Source organism: Leptosomus discolor, chromosome 24 (genome assembly GCF_034619465.1).
Source record: "Leptosomus discolor isolate bLepDis1 chromosome 24, bLepDis1.hap2, whole genome shotgun sequence".
NCBI lineage: Eukaryota > Metazoa > Chordata > Aves > Leptosomiformes > Leptosomidae > Leptosomus > Leptosomus discolor.
This window is the reverse complement of record NC_141414.1, coordinates 3044321-3067409: the sequence shown is the minus strand read 5'-3', so window position 1 is coordinate 3067409 and position 23089 is coordinate 3044321. Positions and strand designations below refer to the sequence as shown.

Genomic DNA, 23089 nt, shown 5'->3' with positions numbered 1-23089 from the left:
GCTGGCGGGGCAGGCAGCGGCAGGGGGGACTCCCCTGTCCCCTTCCCCAGCAGAAGCAGCCCTTTGCGGGGCAGCCGGGACAGGCGGTTAAAAACCGTTGAACCGCTGAGGGAGCTGGAGGCAGGCGGGGACCCTCCTCCCTTCTCTGGCTGCACCTTGGGCAGCCCCAAGAGCACCAGGGGGGAAACAAACACAGCATAAAAAATCAGCCTGCCCAGGGCTGCTCGGCAGTGCACCCCCAGTTGCAAAGCTGGGAGCTTCAGCACTGGGCTGAAATGGCGCTGGGACAGACCTGTCCTGACGATTGACACGCTCTTCTCGACCACCATGTTGCCAACTCCCAGGGCCAGGATGGGCTCGAGCCGCCCGACATGGCCTCACCAAGGGCAAGCCCGTGCCTCCCTGCTCTGGTGGCCTTCCCAGTGCAGCGCCTGCAGCAGGGGGCAAGGGCAGAGCCACGCAAAGCATCGCCCTGGGCTTCTGGGAGGCTTTTCCACTGCCCCTCCCAAAAGGTTCTTGCGGCTACATCGGAGTGACACGGATTTGATGCAAGCGGGGCCTCGATGCCCTCCCGAGAGAGAGCGGGGGGCTTTGGCTGGGGCCTGGGCAGGGCCCGGCTTCTCTCCAGAGAGAAATCCCCTGGGCTTTGGCTGGGCTTGGACAGGGCCCAGGCAGGGTCCTGCTGCTCTCACGAGCACTCCAGGGCCTTGGCGGGCAGCGCTGGGGCCCGGGCGAGCCGCTGTTGCCCTCCTGAGAGCCCCGGGGCGGCTGCCAGGCCCAGCAGGGGCCTACAGGGGCCCTGCTCAGGCCAGACCCCCCCAGGGCTGTGCCCAGGCATTTCCCGGGGTGGGGCCGGGCTCTGCTGCCCTCTGCAGAGCCCCGGGGACTCTGCCTGCCTTGGCCGAGACCCGCCAGGAGCCCTGCTTCCCTCCGGGGTGTCCCAGGCCCTCGGCTGCTGTGTTGGGTTTGTGAGGCAAGGCACAGCACGAGCAAGACAGAGGTGATGGTGTGTATTTGAGAAAGTCACAGTCGATTTGATGGGACCGAGTGTCTTGGGTTTTCCCATTAAAAGCTGTTTCTCCAGAACGGCTCCCTGCCTGTGTGGGAGGGGGAGGGGGCACCAGGAAATGTTACCCAAGAGGTGCAAAAGGCCCAAATCAGAGCTGGCAAGCCCTGAAGGGCTCCGAGCCACCCCGAGGGCCAGTTTACTGCCAGCGGGGCAGGCAGTGGCTGGGGGGACTCCCCTGTCCCCTACCCCAGCAAGTCTTCTGCCAGATTACTTGGCCCGCAGAAGGGTGCGTGTGCCTGTGCTTGGCCAGCTGGGGTGAGCAGCCTTCTGTGTAAGTGTGTCTGTTGGTCAAGCTCGTGTATGCCAGCACATCTGTGGACATGCAAGCACTGTGTTTACAAGCAAGTGTTTGCCTGTGCTTGGATGCCCTGCCCACACCATACTTTCTCCCTCTTTCCCGGAACAACACTCCATCGCCAAGGCGAGTGGCTCCAGTGGAGTCAGCTGTGGATCCAGCACGCTCCGCAGCAGAGCACTCTGGTCCGGTGCACAGGGGGGTTTCCTGAACAGAGGGAACATCGTGGGGAGCTGAGAGATGGATGGGACCTGGGCAGGGCCATGAGCCATGGTGGCCAAGCCCCCACGCATATAAAAGAAGCCCTTGGGGAGTGCCAGCGACCAGGGTGGACAAACAGGCCTTGGTGCGGCAGAAGGGTGCACAGGAAGGCACTGAAGCCCTGCCATCTCGACCAGGAGCAATGGCCTCCACCCAGCCATGGCCTCTCCAAGCTCTGCCCCCACCATGACTGATGCCCAGGCAGAGCTCTGGTGGGAACACGCTGCCACCCCAGTGCCAGGCTGCAGGATCTGCCCTGCTCTGACGGCAGCAGTGAGCTTCCCTGTGAGAGGCATGCAAAAGGAGAGGAGCTCCTCCGCTCGGTGACAGAGTCCTGCCCTTGGGTCACACCAACCCCACGCAGCACTACAGGCTGGGGAGAAGTGGCTGGAGAGCTGCCCGGCAGAAAAGGCCCTGGGGGTGCTGGTCGGCAGCCGGCTGAACATGAGCCGGCAGTGTGCCCAGGTGGGCAAGGCAGCCAACAGCATCCTGGCCTGTGTCAGCAATGGTGTGGCCAGCAGGAGCAGGGAGGTGATTGTCCCTCTGTACTGGGCACTGGTGAGGCCGCACCTCGAATGCTGTGTGCGGTTTTGGGCCCCTCACTGCAAGAAAGACACTGAGGTGCTGGTGAGTGTCCAGAGAACGGCAAGGAAGCTGGTGAGGGGTCTGTAGGACAAGTCTTATGAGGGGTGTCTGAAGGAACTGGGATACTGGAAAACTTGAGTTAGTCTGGAGAAGAAGAGGCTGAGGGGAGACCTTGCTTTCTACAACTACCTGAAAGGAGGCTGTAGTGAGGTGGGGGTCAGTTTCTTCTCCCAAGTATCAAGCGATGGGACAAGAAGAAATAGCCTCAAGTTGCCCCAGGGGAGATTTAGATTGGACATGAGGAGAAGTTTCTTCACTGGAAGGGTTGTCAAGCATTGGAACAGGCTGCCCAGGGAAGCGGTGGAGTCACCATCCCTGGAGATATTTAAAAGACGTGTAGATGAAGTGCTTAGAGACATGGTTTAGGGGTGGACTTAGCAGTGCTGGGTTAAGAGTTAGGCACAATGATCTTAAAGGTCTTTTCCAACCTGAACAATTCTGTGATTCTATGATTCTGACAGGAACAGCACCATAGAACCTAGATTTGGCCCAGAATCCCTCTAACAACTCTGGAGATGACTGCAACAGCCCAAGAGACCTCAGATACCCTCATAGCATCCCAGGGGCACATGGATGGCCTTCAGTAGAACCCAGAGAGCACTGTTACTTCAGTTTGAACCAGTTCTTTACGTTGATTTTTTTTTTTTCCTTTGTCCAATACTTTTACTACATCTTTGGACATTTTCCAGCCCCTTCTGGTCTTGTATAGCATGTTGGTGATTAACGATGCCTTTTCTTGGTTTGTAAGGTGCTATTTCTCACATTCTTGTGGTTAGGCTGCGTGGCGGGGCAGCATGCATCAGCTTTCACCTCTCCGGGAGCTTTGACTTCCTTTTGACAGTTCTCCCACAGTGTCACGGCATCCAAGTTGGCGATCAAGCTCTGAATGGCTGGAGCATTGGACAGGTAAAAAGCGGTGTGAAGGTCAGGACCAGTGGCTGGTGGTTAATGGATCATACGCTGCTTGGATGCCAGTAACACATGGAGTACCACACTGGGCTGTGCTGGAAAGTCTTCTGTTTAATGTCTTTATCAATGACATGGAGGAGGTGACTGAGCCTGCTTTTATCATGTTGGCAGATGACACCAGGTTGGGAGGGACCAGTTAAAATGCTTCCCACAGGACCACCGTTCAGGGAGCACCATTCACCCTGGGGAAATGGGTTGACAGAAACCTGATGAAAGTCGACCAGGACAAATGTGAAGTCCTGTACCCTGGAGGGAAGACCACAGCAGTGCTGGTGGGGGACAGACTGGCTGGGGAGCAGAGCTGGGAAAAAGGCCTGTGTGTCTTGATTGACAGAAAGGTGAACATGATCCAGCAGCACACCCTGGCAGCAAAGAGAGAGCAACAGAAGCCTGGGCTGGGTTAACAGGGGCATAGCCAGCAGACCAAGGGGAGTGATTATCCCCCACTGCTCAGCATTCATTAGACCACATCTAAAATCCTATTTTAGGGAGCCAGGAGAACCTGCAGCCCTCCCCTACACATCCTAGGACCCCCAATTCTCTCCCCAAAGGTATTGCTGGTGCCCCAGTATCTCCCAGAATACCCATTACCTCTGCCTCTCCTTGCAAGTCCTCCCTAGGATTCTCCCCACATTCTCTCCACACAACAAGCACTCCAGGTCACCCCAGGAAGCCAAAAGCTCCCAGAACCACCTAGGAATTCCAAAGCCCCCAGGACACCCCAATGCCCCCTACCTACCCTGCCATCTACCCTCCAAACCCTGGCACCCCCAAGACACTCCTGTTCCCTCGAGACCCCCCATACACCCCAAGATGCCTTTCAGTCCCAGGACACATGTACACCCTCCGCTATGCCAAATGAATGCAGGTACCCAGAGCCCCAGTGCCCTCCACCCACCTCCTGGACCGCCCCCCCCCCCCTCCCCCCCCCCCATCCAGGACACTCAAGCTGCTGGTCTCCTGCTCTCCTGTTCCTTGTAAGAAGCACCTGCATGTCTGGGTTCCCCAGCAGAAACAACAAGACCCAGATGGGCAGTTCAGGAGCCACTTTTATTCAACCCAAGTGTGAGGGGAAACTGGAGGATCCCCAGCTCCCAGTGAAGAGCTCAGGGCAGGAGAGTGAGTATTCCTGGAGGCACAGGGTTGCAGTATGGGGAGTCTTTGTGTCCCATGGGGTCCCCATAGTCTAGGGCACATACCCCCAGGGGTGGGGGTGTTGCCAGAAACCACAGGAGGAAACCATTCTGGAGGAGGGATCTGATGCCCATGGATGCTAACTGGGGATCCCAGTATCGGGTGCAGATCTTTTAAGCCCCCCCCTAAGTATTATTGGGGGTTTCAGATAGTCTCGAGGGGTCCTCAAGGCAGCTGGGGCCACGCAAGGCAGGGGGTACAGTGAGGACACAGGCTTGGAGGTCAGTATAGGCATGGGGCAAGGTGCCTCGGGTGATCCAGCGCCGGCTCCCCGGCTGGTAGGCGTGGATCAGGTGAGTGTCCTGGTAGGTCTCATGACTGTACCCTCCCAGTACGAGCAGTTCCCCCCCCAGCACAGCTGCGCCCCCAACTACATGGGCATGGGGCAGGGGGCTGAGGAGGACCCACAAGTCCAACTTGGGGCTGTAGACCTCAAAGGCCAGCTGGTCCTTGTAGCCAGTCTGCCCATCCCGCTGGCACAGCCCCCCAGCCACATAAAGCTGCCCACCTGCCTCCTCCATGATGTGGCCAGCTCGCTGGCCATTCATGGGGGCCAGGAGTGTGGCAGGCGCACCCGGGATGTAGCGCAGCAGGGACGCCTGGCACTGGTACGCCTCATCACACCCCCCTGACACGTAGAGGGCACCTTCCAGGGCACACGCAGCGTGCCCACACAGAGCCATCGGCAAGGGCTGGCACCTCCTGGGCAGGGAGAGAGGAGGGGGTGAAGGGCAGGTTAAGCCGGGCTGCCCCATGGTGACTGCCTGCCCAGGAGTGCCCCAGTGAGCCATGGCTCCATCGGCCACTCAGCAGGCAGCGCTGCCCCAGTGGGCACACACAATGGATGCCCAAGGGGCACCACTGTTCAACACTTTGTAGACCCCAAAAGACACCATTGGTCAACCCACAGTGGACTCCCTCAATGGACAATATTGGTCAACACCCAACCAAGCATCCAATGAACAGAGCTGTCTCATTGGCAGATGGCCTACAGACCTTCAGTGAATACTATTGGCCAAAAACTCATTCACCACCCAGCAGGCAACATGGGCCAACACCCAGTGACCCCCAAGGGACATGGTTGCTCAAAACCCAGTAGACCTCTCCCAAAGGCCACTGTAAGCCCATTCTCCATTGGAGGCTCAGTGACCCAAAGACCACTCAATGGGCACCGCTGGCCAAAGCAAGGGGCTCCTAGGGCAGAAGGAAGCAGGTGTCTACATGGAACGGTCTCACCTCCAGGTGTCGTTGGCCAGGTCATAGCACTCCACAGTGTCTGTGCAGTAGAGCTCTCCTGAGCTGCCTCCCAGGGCATAGATGAAATCCCCAAGTGCCACAGCGGCAAAGTAGCTCCGCCCACAGGTCATGCTGGCCAGACGCTCCCAGGAATCATCCATAGGCTGATACCTGGGTTTGAGAGGTAAAGAGGCAAGAGACTACCTGTTACCTACAATGCTATGAGGTGATTTTGGCACCGCTGAGGGAAACAACCCGCCTACAGCCAGCCAATGCCCTGGGGACACATGGTCGCCTTGCACTAGAATATCCCCTCCGTCTGGGCAATACCAGACCCATAATGCCCTGAGGCATCTCCAGAGAGGAGCCTCCATGCCCTACCCACAAAAAGCCTGTAAGATCCCAGAGTGGGAGGGCACCTCCCAGTCCTACACCAAACCAATCCCAGAATGCCTTGGGACCCCTTGATTAACTCCAGTGCCACAATGCCTTGGGTCCATGGGGCAGCTCTAGCTCCACCAACACCTTCTCTGATCCTCTGCAGCTCTCACCTGTAGACACTGGCCAGGGTGTCATGGACCCCGTAGTAGCGCTTTCCACCGAGGACGTAGAGGATGTTGCCCACCACAGCTACAGCATGGCGGAAGCGTGGGCCATCAGGAAAGTGTCCCAGTGCCCGCCACTCCACCTGCTTCACCAGTCCCACAGCACTGAGGTAGCGGTGGGCAAACCAGAGGTGTCTGCTGGGCTTCCGGGCCGCCAGGTTGGCCGTCAGTTTGTCTCCACCACAAACCACCAGCACCTCTTGCAAGGAACGCACCCGGCATGGCAGCTGGGCCATGGGGGCCAAACTTGCTACCACAAGCTCGCGGAGGACCTTTGGGTCAGCTACCCCTGCAGTCACCGAGGGGACCTTCCTCAGCTCCCGGCCAGACATGAGAGCAAAGCGAACAGATGACAGGACTTCCTTGGCTAGATCCTCTTGGCCATGTCCATTGGCCGTAAGCCACCGGGATGCTGCTTCCAAAGCCTCCAGTTCATGGAGGACATTGAGACTGTCAGAGCGGAGAAGGCGGATGAGAAGATGTGCAGGAAGATCCAGGAAGGCTGGTGTGGCCACCACACTGGGGAAGGTAGCCAAGATGTAGTCCTCTGCTACACGGCTCACCTCTGCCAGCCCATAAGCCACAGCAAAGGCCAGCACATCCAGGCCAGTTTCTGGGGTCAGGTCATGGGTGAAAACGTCCAGGCAGAGGGTGAGGAGCCCCCAGGCCTGGTAGCGCAGGGACGTCTCGGCTGCCTCCAGGACCATGGGCCACGGCCCTGTCACAGCCCCTGTGTAGGCGAAGGAGAGGAGGAGGCGCAGCTCATCCGGTGACAGCCCTGTGGGCAGTGGGGTGGCAGGGTCATGGGTGGCCTCCCGCATGGGGCAAGTGAAGAGGGCCCGGAAGAAGTCACAGGAGCAGCTCAGGGCCAGGCGCTGCACTATGGGGAAGGAGAAACAATGATGGGGGGCAGCACAGGAGCCTTTGCACCGTGCAGCACCCTGGGAACTCCGGTGTCCTGGTGCCTCCTCCCCAAACCCCCGGCTCTCCCAAGGGGACCAGCCCTGCGGGCACTTCCTCCCCTGCCCAGAGCCTCAGCCCCCAGCATCCCTGCCAGGGGAGGCAGCTATCGCAGCACGCCCTGCCCCCCCTCAGCCCCTCCCAGGGGACCCCCACCCCTGGCTCACCTGGAATGACCTTGTCCCCTGCCTGGAGCTGGAGGTCGCAGCCCAGGCCGCTGGCATGGAGTTGCTCTATGGCTCTTAGTGTCTCCCACTGCTCCTCCAGGGGCTCGGGACCTCCCTCCTGGCGGTCACTCTCCAGCCGCAGGGCACAGGCGGCCACCACCCGGGGGGCCCCCAGGGCCCGGGCAGCCTCCTCCACCTCCTTCTCCCGGCCGTGGGGCACGGTTCCCCCATAGGCGAAGGTGAGAACAGCCCGCCAGCCCCACAGCGTGGCCCCAGGTGGCAGGGGGACATGAGGTGGGGGGTCCTGGCGCAGCGCTCTGGTCTTGCCCTCCAGGAAGCGGAGGAAGAAGGAGCTGATGGAGGCCAGGACCACGGCGTGGGCCACATCACCCTCCGGGCCTACGGCCACGTCCACCAGCTGTCCTGCGGTTCGGAGCTGGTCGGCCATGGCCAGGAATTGTCCAGCGTGGGCCCCATCCCGCAGGCTCCACTGGGCTGGGGCTGGCCCCTCTGCAACCCACATCTTGCCTGTGGGAACACACAGAGTGGGGGGTCAGGGTGCTATCCCCATAGCCAGAGCCTCTGGCCCATGGCTGGGGACATGGGGTCCTGCCCTGGCCCTGCCCCATAGTGGAAGCCACTGGATCCACCGCCAAAGCCTCTACCCCATAGCTGAGGCCACCAGGCTCTGCTACTGCCCTGTAACTGAGTTTGATGCCCCTTGGCAAAACTGTCGCCCCATAGGTGACACCAACAGGCCACGTCACTGCCCCGTAGATGAGGCTGATGACCCTCATCTGCCTCATTGCTGAACCCTCAGGATGAAACTTCTGACCCACAGCCCCGTAGCTCAGTCTGCTGTCCCTGATCAAACCCTCCGTCCTATAGCAGAACCCACCAAGCCCTTCCCCAACCACTGCCCCACAGTTGAAACTACTGGTGCTTCAACAGCGGCAAAGCTGACGGTCCCCAGCACAGCTCCCCGGCAAAGCCGCCCATCGCACCCCTCCGGTGCGTGGCAGCCTCCGCTGCGCGCTGCCTGTTGCGCGGTGCGATGCGTTGTGAGTTGCGCACGACGTTGCACGCCGTGCTCCCCCTCGCACCGCTGTTGGGGTGTGCAGACCCTCACGCGGCATGCTGCCTCACACCGCGGTGCGCTGCGCACTGTCACCCCTCTGCCCCGTCACGGGTGGTGCCTCACGTTTTGCTTGCCGTGTTTGCACCGTGTCGCGTGTCCTCGCGCCGGCCGCGTGCTTTGCAGCCCAGCGTGGTTCTTGCAGCATGCAGTGTCCTGCATTGCCGCGTGGCGTGCCGCACCACGCACTCGTCCCCCTTACCGCCTGCTGCCGCTCCGGGAAGCTCCTGTGACCCCCCAGGAATGCGCCCGGGTAATTATAGCCCAGACAGGACACGTGGCCACGACCAGGAGCTGGGAGAGGCCGAGGCAGAGGGAGGTCCAAGGGCCTGGCGTCCCGGGACGGGTGGCAGGGACACGGGGGTTCCCTGAGGACAGGCAACAAGACAGGTGGAAGCTGACGGGGTTTTTTCCCCCTCTCGGGCAGCGGGAAGGTGCGGGCAGGGCTGTAAACCCTGGGTTACCCTGGGCAGGTCCTATTGGGCATCTCTGGCCCATCAGACCCCCCCTGAAGCATGCTCACCTCCAGAGCCCAGGGTGAAGCAGGGCCCCTTCAAAAGTCCTTGAGTGGGAGACAACCAAGTCCCCTTCTCCCCCAGCCCCGTGGGGGGTGACACCTCCACCACCACTCATTGTGCTCCCTGATCTGGAGCCTAACCCCATTGACCCCCACCCTGAAGAGCCAGGGGTCCCCCAGCCCCGGTGCCAGGGAGCACATGGGGACAGCAGCGCCTTGGCCCAGCCCGAAGCACCCCAGGACCATCCTGCTCCCCCCCAAGACCCCCACCTGCCCACAGAGAGCAGCACAGGGTACCAGGGAACAGCACAGCCTGCCATGTGTCACTCTGTCCTCTCCTCTGCTGTCCTTGGTTCCCCCATCTCCTTGATTCCTGCTCCCCTATCTCCTGTCCTCTCCCCTCACACCTCCCTGTGTTCCCCTACCCCGCATCCATGCTTCCCCCAGTGCCCATATTCCCAGTCTCTACTCACATCCCCATCCTGTCCTGTCCCTGTCCCCTTGTATTCCCACATGTCTGGTTGAATTGTGTCCCCAAAGATGATTTCACAGCCTCTCCAAGCCCATTTTTCAGCACCTTTCTACCCTGTGAGGTGTTTTTTGGCCTTCTGCCTAGTTACACTTTCCCTTTCTGCTACTTGTGCTTGTTATTTCTCATCCTTTACTGTGCACCTGAGCCTGCCTTTCCTGTAACCATTAAGCTGTGAACAAATGGTTATTAGTTCAGCCCTCGACCTTCTTTTCTCCTGGCTGAATGACGCAGATCTCCTCACCTCTCCTTGTGCACCCTGTGCCTCAACCCCCTACACTTCCTGGTGCCTTTGCTGGACAGGCTTCAGTTTGTACATAGAAAATTCAACTGGACACAGCCCTGAGCAACCTGCTCCAACTCCGAGCAGGAGGACCTCCAGGGGTCTCTTCCAACCTCCACTATTCTCCAATTCTAACTCTGGAGCTGCGGGGCTCTAGACTTCCTTAAATGCTTATTGGAGAAAGCCCCCAGGCTCCCAAACACCCTGTTGTGGGCAACCTACACCTCCTTCCCCCACCCCAGCTTCCTCCTCCTCAACCTAGAGCCAAACACTTCTTCAGAAGTTTTGACTCCAAACCCTTAATGACGGGCTTGGTGCGGTGCAATCCCAACCCTTGCCAAAAAATCCTGCAGGACCCACCCAAATCAGCCAGAACAGCTCCTAAATGACTGGGCTGAGAATGGTCACTGCAGCCCTCAGGCTTGCGTGTGCACTAGAGACACAGAAGCAAAATCTCAGCAGAAGCAGCAGCTGCCGCTTCCTCTCCAACGGCTCCACCGCTTTTCCATCTCAGCCCCCACACTACAAACAGCCGGACGACATCAAAATTGTGCCACAACCACCCATTTGATGGTATCTTTATTACCCAACGCCTCATTACACACAGCATTCGAAAGACAGCTCGCAGGGAGAAAAGGCGACATTTACAGCTTGGGAGGTCCCGTCAGCCTCCAGCCCTCCAGGTTGCCTATCTTCATTAGAGCAGCGGCAGTTCCAAACCCCAAACACGCGGTGGTGCCGGTCATGTAACTGTGAGCTGGAAAAACACATCAAACGGTAAAAATCTGTTAGGGCACAAGTACTGCACAGCAGATCTCGACACTCTGCAATTCTTGCGTGAGCTGCTCACAATCCCTTGAGTATCAGTAATGCTGTTTGCCAAGAGAAACTGGAAAAGTTAATTTTTTTAAAAAATTCAGTTTTCTCATGCTTTTAGCTTGCCATCTGAAGCATCCGTTTCTATAACCCACCACCCCACCTCCTTACACGGGCAATCTCAAATTGCTTATTTCAGTGACAAAAATAACAATCGCTGCTTCAAACTCTCCTCAGCTCAGCAACTAGGAAAAGGAAAGGTAAATCCCATTTTACCAGTTACAAAACAAGTAAATCCCTCACATCCTGTACGCTGGATCTGAATGTCTACAGCAAACAGAGCTGTACAAATACCTGCAGGAGCCAATCTAGCCTGACGAGGTGCCATAGGAACAACAGCAGCGAGATGCAGCGTGTCCCTCAGAGTGCATGAGGAACTCCCAAGGCAGACCTCAGACTGTATTTTTCACGTAAAATAAATCACGTTTGTTGCCAAGAAAATGGGGATTTCCATAATTACATTTTTCATACCCTTCAGTTTCAAGTTATAAGTGGCAGTTATAATTGGCAGTACTGGGTCAGCTCTGTTTTCAGTCTGTAAATCAGCTTGAGGTCACCTCCAGTGTCCTTCTGCAGCAGTATTGATTTAGCTGACCTGTACGGTGGCGCGTCGATGACACTGGCGTGAAAAGGAATCCAGATGCCGAGACGAATCTTTACCAAACATGTCTGATGTCGAGATTATTTTACGTTCTTCCCAACCAGAAAGGTTTCTAAAACCAGAGAGGGCTCATTTCATCACAGGCATTATCCACATTTACCTCTTGCCCCCAGGACAGCTCCTGTTGCACAGCCTCCTATGAAATAGTTCAAGGGATCCTCCGGTTTCTCTCGGATGTGGGCACTGAGGCAGGTGGTTGAGCCGAACACAGCTCCTAGTGTAGCTGTAAACAAGAGGCAAAAAACCCAAAACAAAACCAAACCCCTCAAGGAACAGAATTACACCCAAAGCCCATTTTTGAGACACCCAGGGCCATACACCGGTTCCTCTGGGAGAGAAGAGGAAAATGAAGCAGGATCTGCTTCCAGTACCCAAGCCACGACAGCGCGACTCAGCATCACACAAGTCCCACCCAGTTCCTCCTGGTGCCTCCTCCGGCCCAGCAGCAGCCGATCAGGCAGAGAAGCTCCCAGGGCTCTGCCCTCCCGAAGGTTGGTTTGTCCTGGCACTTTACTCCTCTGCCTGCCTGGGGCTTGCCATGGTTTTTGGACAGGAGAAAAACTGTTTGATTGTAGATTATTCTTTTTGTAAAGTGATTTTGAAATTGAATTAGGAATTTTGAACTGAACTGAGAAACTGCAAAGTCGCACTGTCTTGTCCATGGAATTACGTCCCTCATCCCATCAGACCCTACATCCACGTAACTGCAATGCTGGAAAATAGCTGTGTCAAGCAGATAGACAAAAAAGCTTTTTTTGTTTGTAAAACAGGTTCTTGACAATTAAATGTGAAACTGGCTGGGCACCACCTGCAGATTTTAACTCATCTTTCTTGGGAACAACAAAAATGTCCATGACAAAAATTTTCGATCCCTATCGTAAACCAGTAAACCAAAATCTCATGCTACAAACCTTTTCAGCAGAAACTGCAATTACGCTGATCCTAGAATCAACTGAAAGGAGCCCCACAGACCAAGGACTGTATTTCAGCTCCCCTGCTTTCTCTGCTTTGGACCAAGGAGTCTGTGGGCAAAACACAGGACTTCAGACCACAGGTTCTGGCCCCTTAACAGTGGGCAGGGTAAGCCCTTCCTCAGGTGCGAGAATTGGCAAGAGGATTAATATGCTGGTTTAGCATTACGGGATTTACTGAAATCATAATTGGTTACATTATCCATTATAATGATATTTTATGGCTCAACTCATCCCAGGAGATTCCAGGTCCTGTTTTAGATTTGAACAACTCAAAAAGGCAGACCGGGATGGCTTGTGAACCACTAGTGCACAGAGAGAGACACAGGTGACACAAGCCATTACCTCAGGCTGAAAACCAAGATGAGCTTGTTGAGAAGAAAACGGCCCTTGCCGAGGGGCCCAGGGAGCTTCAGCCCTGCAGATCTGCACCTGCCTCCAGAACAGGCCCCTCAGTTCCCTGCTTGTCTCTTCGGCGCCCACTTTCTCTTGCAAAGCAAAGACAGTTCAAGACAACTACGTGGTTTCTTCTTGGCTGTTCAGCACGATGGGAAAAACCCCACACTGATTTCCCTTTTGCCATCAAACACATCGCGTTTGCTCTGCAGCAAGTGTGATTTATTAGTGATAGAACTGCAGAACGGTTTGGGTTGGAAGGGACCTTAAAGACCATCCCGTTGCACCCCCTGCCATGGGCAGGGACACCTCCCACCAGACCGGGGGCAACGCCTGACTGAGCCCAACGCCTCAAGACACAAGCGAAACAGAAAAGTTTGCTTTCACTATGCTTTTGTCCATAAACTAGCAAATACCGAAATTATGTACCTTTTACTCTAAACTGCAAAAAAAAATGTGTTACCTAAACTTCAAAGAAAGAACATGTCTGCACATAAAGATCACGGAGGCAGAAGAGGAAAACCGACTGACACTGAGCAGAGTCAAAGGAGAAGGTGGCAGCTGACCCCGGCGGCCGCACCAGAGGCTGCCCGAGGGACCGACCGGCCCGGGATGACACCGACCGGCCCGGGACGACACCGACCGGCCCGGGACGACACCGACCGGCCCGGGATGAAGGACACCGACCGACCGGCCGGGGCGCAGCTGGCGGTGGCGGGGGGGGGGGCGAGCCCTTACCCATGGTGACGCTGTCCGTGGCTGCCATCTGCAAGGCGGCCAGGGCCGAGCCGGGCCGCAGCAGGATAATGCGATAGGCCGCCCCGACCAAGCCTGCAACACAGGACGGCGCCCGTCAGCACGGCCCCGGCGGCCGGGGCTCCCGCCGCCAAGCCCAAGCCCGGCCGCCGCCCCGGCCCCCTCAGCCGCGGAGCCCCCGATCCTCACCCGCGGCGGCGCCGACGCGGGTGGTGAGCCAGGTGCGGCGCGGGCACTCCTCGCCCTCAGGCCCGTCCCAGTACCCCGCCATGGCGCCGCAAGGGCACTGCCGCCGCCGCGCTCTCGCGAGAGCCGGCCCCGCCCCGCCCCGCCGGCCCGGCCGCCATGTCAGCACCGCCCCCCGAGCCCCGCGGCCGGAGGGGGCTGGCGGGGCCGGGGCTGGCGGGGCCGGGGCGGCGCTTTTCCGGGCGCCGCTGCCGCAGGCGCCGCTGTCAGCGCGGCGCGGTCGCGGTCGCGGGCCGGGGAGGGCGTTCCGGCGTTTCCCGCTGCCTCTGGCGCGGGTCGCGGTGGCGGGGCGGGTGTCCCGGCTCCGGCGGGCGGGTGCCTGAGGGCGCCCTTGGGAACTCGCAGGGAGCGACTGCAGGTCGCGTTGCCGGCTCCCGCCTGGCTCTGAAGGTGCTTTCGGACGCGGCAGCTCTGTCTCTAAACCTCAGCAACACGCGCTGCTGACGGCTCTGAGCCTTTACTTTTCCAACGCTGGCTGTTTTGGGGTGGTTTTGGGTTTTGCTGTTGGTTTTGTTGGGGTTTTTTGGTGGTGTAGGGCTACAATTATAATAATATATAACTATTTTATGAATTTTCCAGAACTCCTCTGATTCTCTGGCTGTCTCTGTACTGTTACACTTGTATCTCCATTTTTTCCTTCTGAAATAATAAAGGTGTTTTGACACACGTAGGGCACACTGTACTGTAGGTATCTGTTTCTCCAGCTGTTCCCAGTTTGCTACCAAAACCGTTCAACATCTCACTACCATGCTTTCTCAGTGGCATCCCTTCAAGCCAAGCTCTTCTATTTCTGTTCTCCCACCAGTCAGTCCCAACAGCTGAATGGATGAAGTCCATGACAGGGTTGACCCTTAGCTTAAGCTTTCCCTCCTCTGTCTGCTTGGTTTTCCCCTTTGTGTGAAAAACTTATTAAATACTTCATTTGTATTTCCCAATTATGCTGAAGTCCCTCACAGCACGCTTTTGCTGGGACAGGAGCTCAGAGGAGCTGGAGTCCATGCTAGCTGCTCCCCCCTGTTATCCCAATAGCTGGGACCAGCACTCGTCACTGCGCTGCTCCCTGCACAGCACTGCCGGGTGCCCGCAGCGAGGGCGAAGCTTCCCCTGCCCCGGCAGGAGGGACCGAGCAGGACGCAGGGCCCGGAGGGCTGCAGGGGGCCACGACTTGGCGCTGGGCTTTGGCAGAGCAGAGGTGCTCCGGTGACACGGGCGTGGGGCAGGGCAGACCGATCGCCTTCAGTCCAGAGCTGGCCCAAGCGTCAGCTTTAGGACGAGCTGGGAAGGGGCACGTTACCACAGTCCACCCCTTGTCTCCAGCGGTAGCAGCAGGAGTCTCTGCTGCTTCCCCTGCCCCAAGATGGCATCTGCTCCTACAAAGGCCACAATCAAGTACAGGTTGTTAAAGGAAGCAGTTCATAGGGCAGCTGTATTTCTCCTGCTAAGTCCTTTCTAAGGACATCTAACGCAGGGCTTTGTGACCGCCAGGGAGAGCAGGACTGCAAAACATATAGAAGGCACCAAGTCTTGCACAGGGCAAGACCCTCCCATGAAGCACTGAATAGCATTCTGGGCTTTAGGCAGCTGTTGGAAGCTCTTCTGGGTGTGCGTTACACGCTGTGGATTCATACCGCTCCTTCCACAGACCTGGAAGGTGGGACTGAGATGCTCCCTGACTTCTTGTTTGCAGCAGGTACAAAGTTGTAGCTGCAAGACATCACCCGGTTTTGTGCGGCTCTTTAACTTGACTTCCCTCTAGGGCACAGTTAGCCTGAGGGACTGGCACTCTGCTCCTAGGGTTGATTTTTTTCAGTAGCCTCAAAGTCCTAGGCCATTAGTGCTCATTAGAGAACTGTTAGAGTAAGATATAACAGTTATCTTTACATAGAAATCACTCTAGGTAAGTAACACTACTCCTAGAACACCTAACTTGACTTGCAAATATTTTATGATTAATTGTAGGCTATGGCTACAAACCAGTCAGCCAAAACAGAGGACTAATTAGTATTAGTTTCCCTAACTGTTAAATGGGGGGAGGGACTTGCCATCATACCACAGGCTGCAAATAACTTGGTTTTCTTCTACCTCTGAAATGTTTGGGGTTTTGGGTTGTTTTTTTTTTTTAGAAATCATGATAGAACCATCCACCACCAAGTCACATTCAAAACATTTCCCCAGCCTCCCCTCTCATGGGAGCTTTTTCTGTGGCCTTATTCAATAAACCTCCTCAGCATCCAAACTCACACTGAACTCTCCAGAACAGGGATTTTATCTTGTCTACAAAAGGGACTTTTCAGTGGTCAACACAAAAAGCCTTTCCTCTGCACACAGCTACTGTAGACCGAGGCTGGGCCCAGACAAGCATTACCAGCAGATGTCCTCCAGCTGGGGGTTTGACTGGTACCTCCTGGTCTCTTAACCAGGAGGAGGATATCAAACACCTCACTACTACGTCACTGTTTCATTAGCAGCTGAAGGTGAGCTACCACAATTTGATGAGGAAAGACTCATTTAAAATACAGCCCACATCCAAGTCACAGATATCCTCAGAAAAGCCCTTCGGTGCCTACCCCCAGCAACAAAATTACCAGTGTTCTGGACGACAAATTTAAGCACTTGAAAGGAGGTAGGCAAAAGGGAACTCTCAATATGTCTTTAAATGAGGCTTTTATTTACAGAAGTTATCTTTGAGCATTTATTTGCAAGATACCTGTACCAGAACCTAGCAGACAGGAATTAAGACTGACTTTAAGAGTCTAGTTTAGCAAGTCTCTCTTAGCACCTCTGTTGCTCTATGCTAATCTTCACGGGGTGGGGTGGGGATGGGGGGGTGTGTGTGGTGATTAACCTGGAAAATTAAAATACCTTTATAATATTCTGCCTGCATTTATCTGCTACCCACATAATGGACTCCAGAGTTCAGTTTAAGCAAGTCAGGGCACAGAAAGACCAAAGAACAAGGGGAGAAATGTGCACAGTGAAAAGTCAGTTTAATGAAATCTTGCATGACAAATTATGGCAATCATCATAACTGGAATTCCTAAAACTAGAGAAGATTATGGGGAAACATCGTAAATTTTCAAATATGTAACATGTTTCTAGAAAGGAAATAAACCATTTTCTACACTCGCTGGGAGAACAAGAGGCCAGTCAAACTGCAGCATGGGACGCATTAGGAACGGTAATTTAATGGCAGCAATACCCAAGCAATGGCATTGATTGGTACCTCCGTGACTGGGAACGGGGGGAAGAGTCACTACAAAGTTGGAGGTTTTTTATTCCTGCAGGCTTCCAACAGTTGGGACATCTGCCCAGCCTCTGTTCAGGAGGACTGCTGTTTATTTAGATCCTTCCCTGCCTGGTTTTCTCTGAAGTAGCACATCATGTACTGGGAACTGGACTGCAGGAAGATGTTGCAACTACACACATTCTTACCTTAATGTTTGTATTTCCTGTGGGTGTAATCTTATTTTTAATTTTACTTCTTGGTTCAGCAACACCACCATTCTAGCAACATTTTCCCCATCAGATGTACTCAACTTTAAAGATATTCAGTATCTGTTTTTCTTCCCCCTGAAAAATTTGTGCCCCCATCAGCAGCCAGAACAAGAGAGGCAGTACCTGCTAATCACACCCATGTTAACAGCAGTAGGGTGGTGCACGGGGAAGCCTGCTGTCAGAAAGCAAACCTGGTCACCACCAACACCCCTTCTACAGCCACTGCCGAGCACAGGAAATACAACACAGGGCTTGGGGCGGTTTGTTTCCTTGTTTTCTGGTAAAAGTTTTAATGCAGTTCCCACGCGCACTTGGATACAACAGTCTTACAAAAATCTTTCCCAACGCCTGGGCATGAGCCGGTTTTACCTGACACCAGCTTACTAAGGCTTAAAGCAGAGAGTGAAATAGGAGTCTTGCCTTGGATCTAACTACATCTTGCTGGGCAGGACCTGAACTCAACCTATGGACAATTCTGCCAGTGGCTCACAGTAATATTTCCCTCTTCACAGCTGAAATAAAGTTTGTATCAGTAAATAGTTGTCACATTTTTTTAGAATGCTGTAGCTGACTGCATACCACCGCTAAACCCCAAAGCAAGCATGCTTATTCCATTTTTCTGACTCTTCATGCACCATCAATTTAATTTTAGGTAAAGCACCTCACAGGGAGGCTCTGCATAAACCCCATGGAGTTTGGGACCAGGAAATATCTCCTGTTTCTCCACAAGCAGGCTCTGCTGACCAAGACATCTTATTCATTTTCTTTATGCTACAAGTTTGTTTGAAAAGAGTAGGTTAAATCTGAGTATCTCGGTGTAAAAAGATCCAAGATCCAAAACACAGATCATTTATTGGAAATCACAGAAGTTCCCCAGACCTTGTGATGCAGAAACAATTGTGTGGGGGGGTATTAAGAAACATGCTGTGCTTCTGTGAGCGAGCTGCATGAGAAGGGCTGCATCAATAGGTTTATGTATGGTTAAAAACCCCCATAACTCTAAGGAGAAAATAAAACAACGCAAAAAGGCATGAGCAGACAATCCAGAGAAGTCACAAATGCAGTGGCACAGCTAATCATTAGCCCTTTTCAGGCCTTGGAGAAGTAATCCAAGATGCTCCTTCAACAGGGCAGCAGGAACAGCGAAGCACCCCCCTGCCCCCACAGCTTAAATCTCCAACAAGGGTTAACAAGAGGTAACAGGTGAAAAATGTTCTTGACTCCCAGTGAAGAAACATGCATTTCATTAAAACAGAGGCAATAAGGACTGTTTTGCTATTTGAGTAATTTCAAAGTTACTTTTGTGCTACAACCTGGGCTTTCATTTTCAATTCACACTACGTTAAATGCTTCTTCCCCCTTAATTTTGTTTTGAATGGTGCAGTTTAGATCTCCTTAACCTACAGGAGAAAGAGCAAGCAAGTGAGAAGTTATCTATCAGTAAACTATTTACACAGGAAATAGAGTAGTTTGGGGAATTTATAGGGCAAGTGACCCGGTCACTGTTCTTAGTGACTACTAAATTCCAACTTTGCTGGACAAGGATATACGGTATGTTTTAATAACAAAATAAAACTCAGCTTTCACACAAAAGGCCCAGACGGTTAGAAAACATCCAAAGCAAAAAGTGAGTTATGGTTACAGCAGGAGCACTTCAGTTACACACAGGAAAACACATTCTTGCTTTTATTTTGGTGGAACAGAATACAATATCCTTCAGCCCAAACTAGTCAAAGCTGGCAATATTACCTTTTCTTCATGCTGCAAGACTTCAAGAAACAGAACAGGGACAGGAAGGGTTAGAAGTTAGTTTTCTATTTAAGGCCGTTAATTCAGCAAGGTATTTAAAAATGTACTGAGCTTTAAGCATGAATAGTTGCATTGACTTCAGTAAGATTATTCACATGTAGTTAAGTCAGGCAAGTGCTTAAATGGCTTGCTGAATCAAGCCATTAAACGAGAGCTGCTTTATCATACAGATTGATTTTCACGGCTGACGGAGCTCATTACATAACCCTATTTTACTCTTCCAAGGGCTAACAGCTGTTTCCTCATCAACTTTTCTGAAGGTGTAACCTGTATGCCTCCTACATTTTACTGTAGCCACAGAAACATATAATCTTCTAAGAAAAATTGTATGCGACATCTATTATATATAGTGGCTTAGCTCTCCCTTAAATAGTAACAGAAAAGAACAGTACAAAACAATAGTTTCACTTTTTCAACACACAAGAGCATCTTATTGAAAAACTAAAATAAAAAAAGTATCACCACAATATAAATCCCCAAATAATAATGAAATGGGAAGAAAGAAAAGGAGTTAGCAAAACATCCTGTGGACTTTAAAGTCTCTTATTATCGCATTAAAAAAAGCTTTTCTGGTGAACCACAATGTTTTGTTTCTCTCTGTTTACAAACCCACTAGACAGGGAACAACAGTGTCCACAACCTACGTTGGGATTAAAAGGTAAAAACATAATCTGCCCCATCTACAGTCCAAAAAGAGAATAAACCCAAAAGGGCAGTCAGTGAGCATAGGAACTGGTGAGGACACGGTTTCCCTGCAGGTGGTAAGGGGAGCAGGGGTTACGAAAGCAGAATTCGAGTTGGAACCGTGTCGGAAAGTTCTATCTTGGAGGCCTGCAAGACATGAACTACTGAAGAAACAGTCAAAAGGTCCCAATGAAAAGCTGTGACAAGCTGTAATGTGCCATTTCAATTACAAGGAAGAGGGGAAATGTTTGGTTTTTTTTTTGGCTCATCAATATGATGAGCTTTCACGTCCCAAACCACATTCAGGTAGTTTCCAAGTCTGCTTTTTTTGTGTGGAATCTACTGATCCAGACCAAAAAACCAAACAAACAGAACAGGGATGCACAGTTCTTAAGTCCTGGAGCCTTCAAACACTGCCTGAAATAATAGCTGGCCTGGGGTATCCAGAGATGCCTGCAAGATGGTGTTCATAGCAGCCTTGCAAGCAGATCGGCTCACATCTGCTATGTGCTGCCAACATTCTGCCCATCACCTTCATCATTAGGACCTGAAAAACAAAGCAGTTCTTTGTCATAAGAAGTATCTCTTGTTCCCTGCCTTACAGTAAGAGACTCTACCCGAGATGCCTACAGATGTCTCAGGTTCAGGATTTCAATGACAGATGAGAACCACAGAGTTCCCCCTCCCTCTGCCTTACACCCTCCTGCTCCAGATTAAGTTCTGTCCACTGTAGAATTTTGTGTTCTTGACTAATCTGGTTTGGGAATCCCAGTAGCATCCCAGAGCCTAAATGCTCAGCTTCCAGCCTCTTCAATCCCCCCCCGCTGCTTTTGTTCATATTCATTCCTGCTTTTTTCCCCTGCAGGGAACCAGGATGGAGGACTGGTCTCTGTCAAAGGCTGGATGTTCTAAGCCGTAGGAAAGCAAAGCACAGATGACTCCCAAGTCAGGAGAACAGAAGGAACCCTTCCTCAAACTGAAGGTGAGTGCTTTTCTTAAGTTACAGTCTCTTCATGTACAATGAAATTAATTACACTCTTTCCATGCCTCTTTAAACCTTCTGCTTTCCAGATAGCGCTCTGCTCAAGGGCAGTCCTGATCCCGCCTGCTGAAAATAGCCCAAGACTACTAGCCTAGTTTTACATGCAAGCCTTGGCCATGCTGAAGGCAAAAATTAAACTCACAATCAACCCTTAAAAAAATCTTGTAAAGAAAACACCTCTACTAAACCATGACACGTAACTCAGGTGGAAGCAGCACTGGGACCTTTTTACCAGTTTGGAGAAGCAGCAAGAAACAGTTGCCTCCAAAAAGGCAATTTGTACAATGAGTCTTACTCCACAAGCTCCTGTGAGAAGTAACAGCCCAGAAGTACATCTTTAACATACAGTTACAGAGCAGACAGTCTGACTTGAAGAACGACAGGGAAAAATGTATGGAAAACAGGAAACAGTCATCTTTCTTGCTTACCACTTCCAACTGATCCTGAAGGTGCAATGACATCATCATCACTGTCTTCCTCATTTGATTGCGTTACCTCTGGCTCAGGTGCCACATTCTTGACTTCCTGCTCTTGTTCCACTCTACTCCGCAAGGCCAAGATCCGATGGTGCAATGCAGCGTACAACTGCCCTGTATCTTTAGAGCTTGCCTACATTTTTATATTGTTCAGAAAAAAAAAGAAAGACGTGCAAGGAATTATAACAGAATAAAACACTGCTTACATAATACACGCCAGTCACGCCAAATTCCACAATCTACTTTTCAGTCTTCTCATAGAGGGGTTTTCAAACTAGGTCAGAATGGGTTGTGGTACACAGCAAGATGCTAGAGGTACTGAACTGATGGTGAGAGTATATTCCTCCCTGCTCAGCGCCAGCTTTCTCAGGCGAACACAACCAGTACTAGCTGATTTTATATAGTCTTCTCCACTGAGGAGTCACACAGCTTTCCTGACACCTCCCAAAAGCTTATGCCAAAAAGCTCTTTAATTAAAAAATTTCCTTGCACAGATTTTTCCAAGTTCATTAATCACTCAACCTCACATATGAGTTGTAACCAAGTCACTCAATTGTTTCATGATGCACAGACATAAAATTTCAGCATAAGATACGAGAAAACTGAATGGACATGCAGTCAGGCAGGTGATTATTCCAATTTAGTTTGTTTTTTTTTTTTTTACATTCTCTTTTATACTGTCAGCTGTTTCAATGGGAAGCATTTGTGACAACCTGTCCAAGAAATCTTTTTACTCTCAAAGTTTAGTGAACACTTCATGCCTTCAAAAGAATCATTTTTTGAATCTAAAGAATCAATCTATTGAACTAAGAATTTAATGGACATTATTTAAAAGGGAACTTCAAATACTACAAAACTCTGTATTCACTATGTCGATTAAGCCCTCATATTAACTACCATTACCACAAGTTAACTGTATGGTTATGATCCCGCTTCTCAGATTCTTCCATCCTCCTCATCTGTCACTTAAGTCTGTCACCTCTGTGTCTGCAAAATTCCCCTGCAATGAGCTGCAGTGAATGAGCTATTCTATACAAGACATCTCTTACCAATACTAAAAATCAATAGTGAATAACCTGACAACAGATTAACTCAAACTTTTCAAATCTAGAAAAATGCTGAGAAAAAGTTATCCATTAATTTCACTGCCTTTTCTTTATTGATGGATATTCGGTATCATTAACTTCTACTCTGGGACTCTCGCTCCCAGTCCCGCAAACCTAACAACCCAGGGGAAGCTGACCTTTTGTGGCTGTTCTCTTCATTTCCAACCTGTAACAACAGTTAATTCTCTAGCAGCTCCTTGTGTGGAATCAGTGTAACTCAAAAGAATGTGTTCAGACTGCTCAAAATCTGTACCTGCTCTTAGCAGACATTAGGGAATGACCTTTCTTTTTTGCTGACTGTATCGTTATCTCCGAAGTGTTTTAGTAATTCTAATTGGGATTGCTCTTTCCCCATTTAGCAAGCACAGAAATTCCTTTCACTGTCCTGCTACTACTTAGAATACTCTGTATTAAAAGAAAACCAACGTTAAAATGTGTTATCCTTAACAGTATACTAACACAGTGTTCTCAACAGATAGTTAGTGTTTCACTTCCAGCGAGCACCTATACATCCACCCACACTGCAGACAGACAACAGCAGCTTTCCCACGCTAAAAGTTCTGGTAGATCTAATTTTGGTTAAGCCATTACACAGACATCTATGAAATGTCTATTTCACCTGACAGCAAAAAATCGTTTGCAATCGCTTTGTACTGCAGTTATAGTCTCAGTAGGTGCAGAACAGATCCCATGACTCCATGGTCAA

At 52.3% G+C, this 23089-nt stretch overlaps 3 protein-coding genes across 3 annotated transcripts in view; all 3 read right to left on the bottom strand.

The window, feature by feature from the left end:
- Window positions 1-4558: 4558 nt before the first annotated feature.
- KLHL33 (kelch like family member 33) lies at window positions 4559-7924 on the bottom strand. The gene is made up of 4 exons (XM_086477725.1): window positions 7402-7924; window positions 6221-7154; window positions 5670-5840; window positions 4559-5135 (listed from the first exon to the last, which is right to left on the bottom strand). Exons 1-4 carry the CDS (start codon window positions 7922-7924, stop codon window positions 4559-4561), a joined length of 2205 nt encoding a protein of 734 aa, XP_086333851.1.
- A 2489-nt stretch (window positions 7925-10413) lies between these two features.
- Window positions 10414-13796, bottom strand: NDUFA11 (NADH:ubiquinone oxidoreductase subunit A11). Its single transcript, XM_086477434.1, has 4 exons — window positions 13715-13796; window positions 13508-13600; window positions 11503-11625; window positions 10414-10622 (listed from the first exon to the last, which is right to left on the bottom strand). Exons 1-4 carry the CDS (start codon window positions 13794-13796, stop codon window positions 10510-10512), a joined length of 411 nt encoding a protein of 136 aa, XP_086333560.1. The 3' UTR covers window positions 10414-10509.
- Window positions 13797-16739: 2943 nt separating this feature from the next.
- The window catches only part of RANBP3 (RAN binding protein 3), a 49395-nt gene continuing 43045 nt past the window's right edge, over window positions 16740-23089 (bottom strand). The window contains exons 17-18 of the mRNA XM_086477724.1: window positions 21230-21410; window positions 16740-20306 (exon numbers count right to left, since the gene is read on the bottom strand). Coding sequence (XP_086333850.1) covers window positions 20263-20306; window positions 21230-21410 — 225 coding nt within the window. The 3' untranslated portion in view covers window positions 16740-20262. The remainder of the gene's footprint in view (window positions 20307-21229; window positions 21411-23089) is intronic.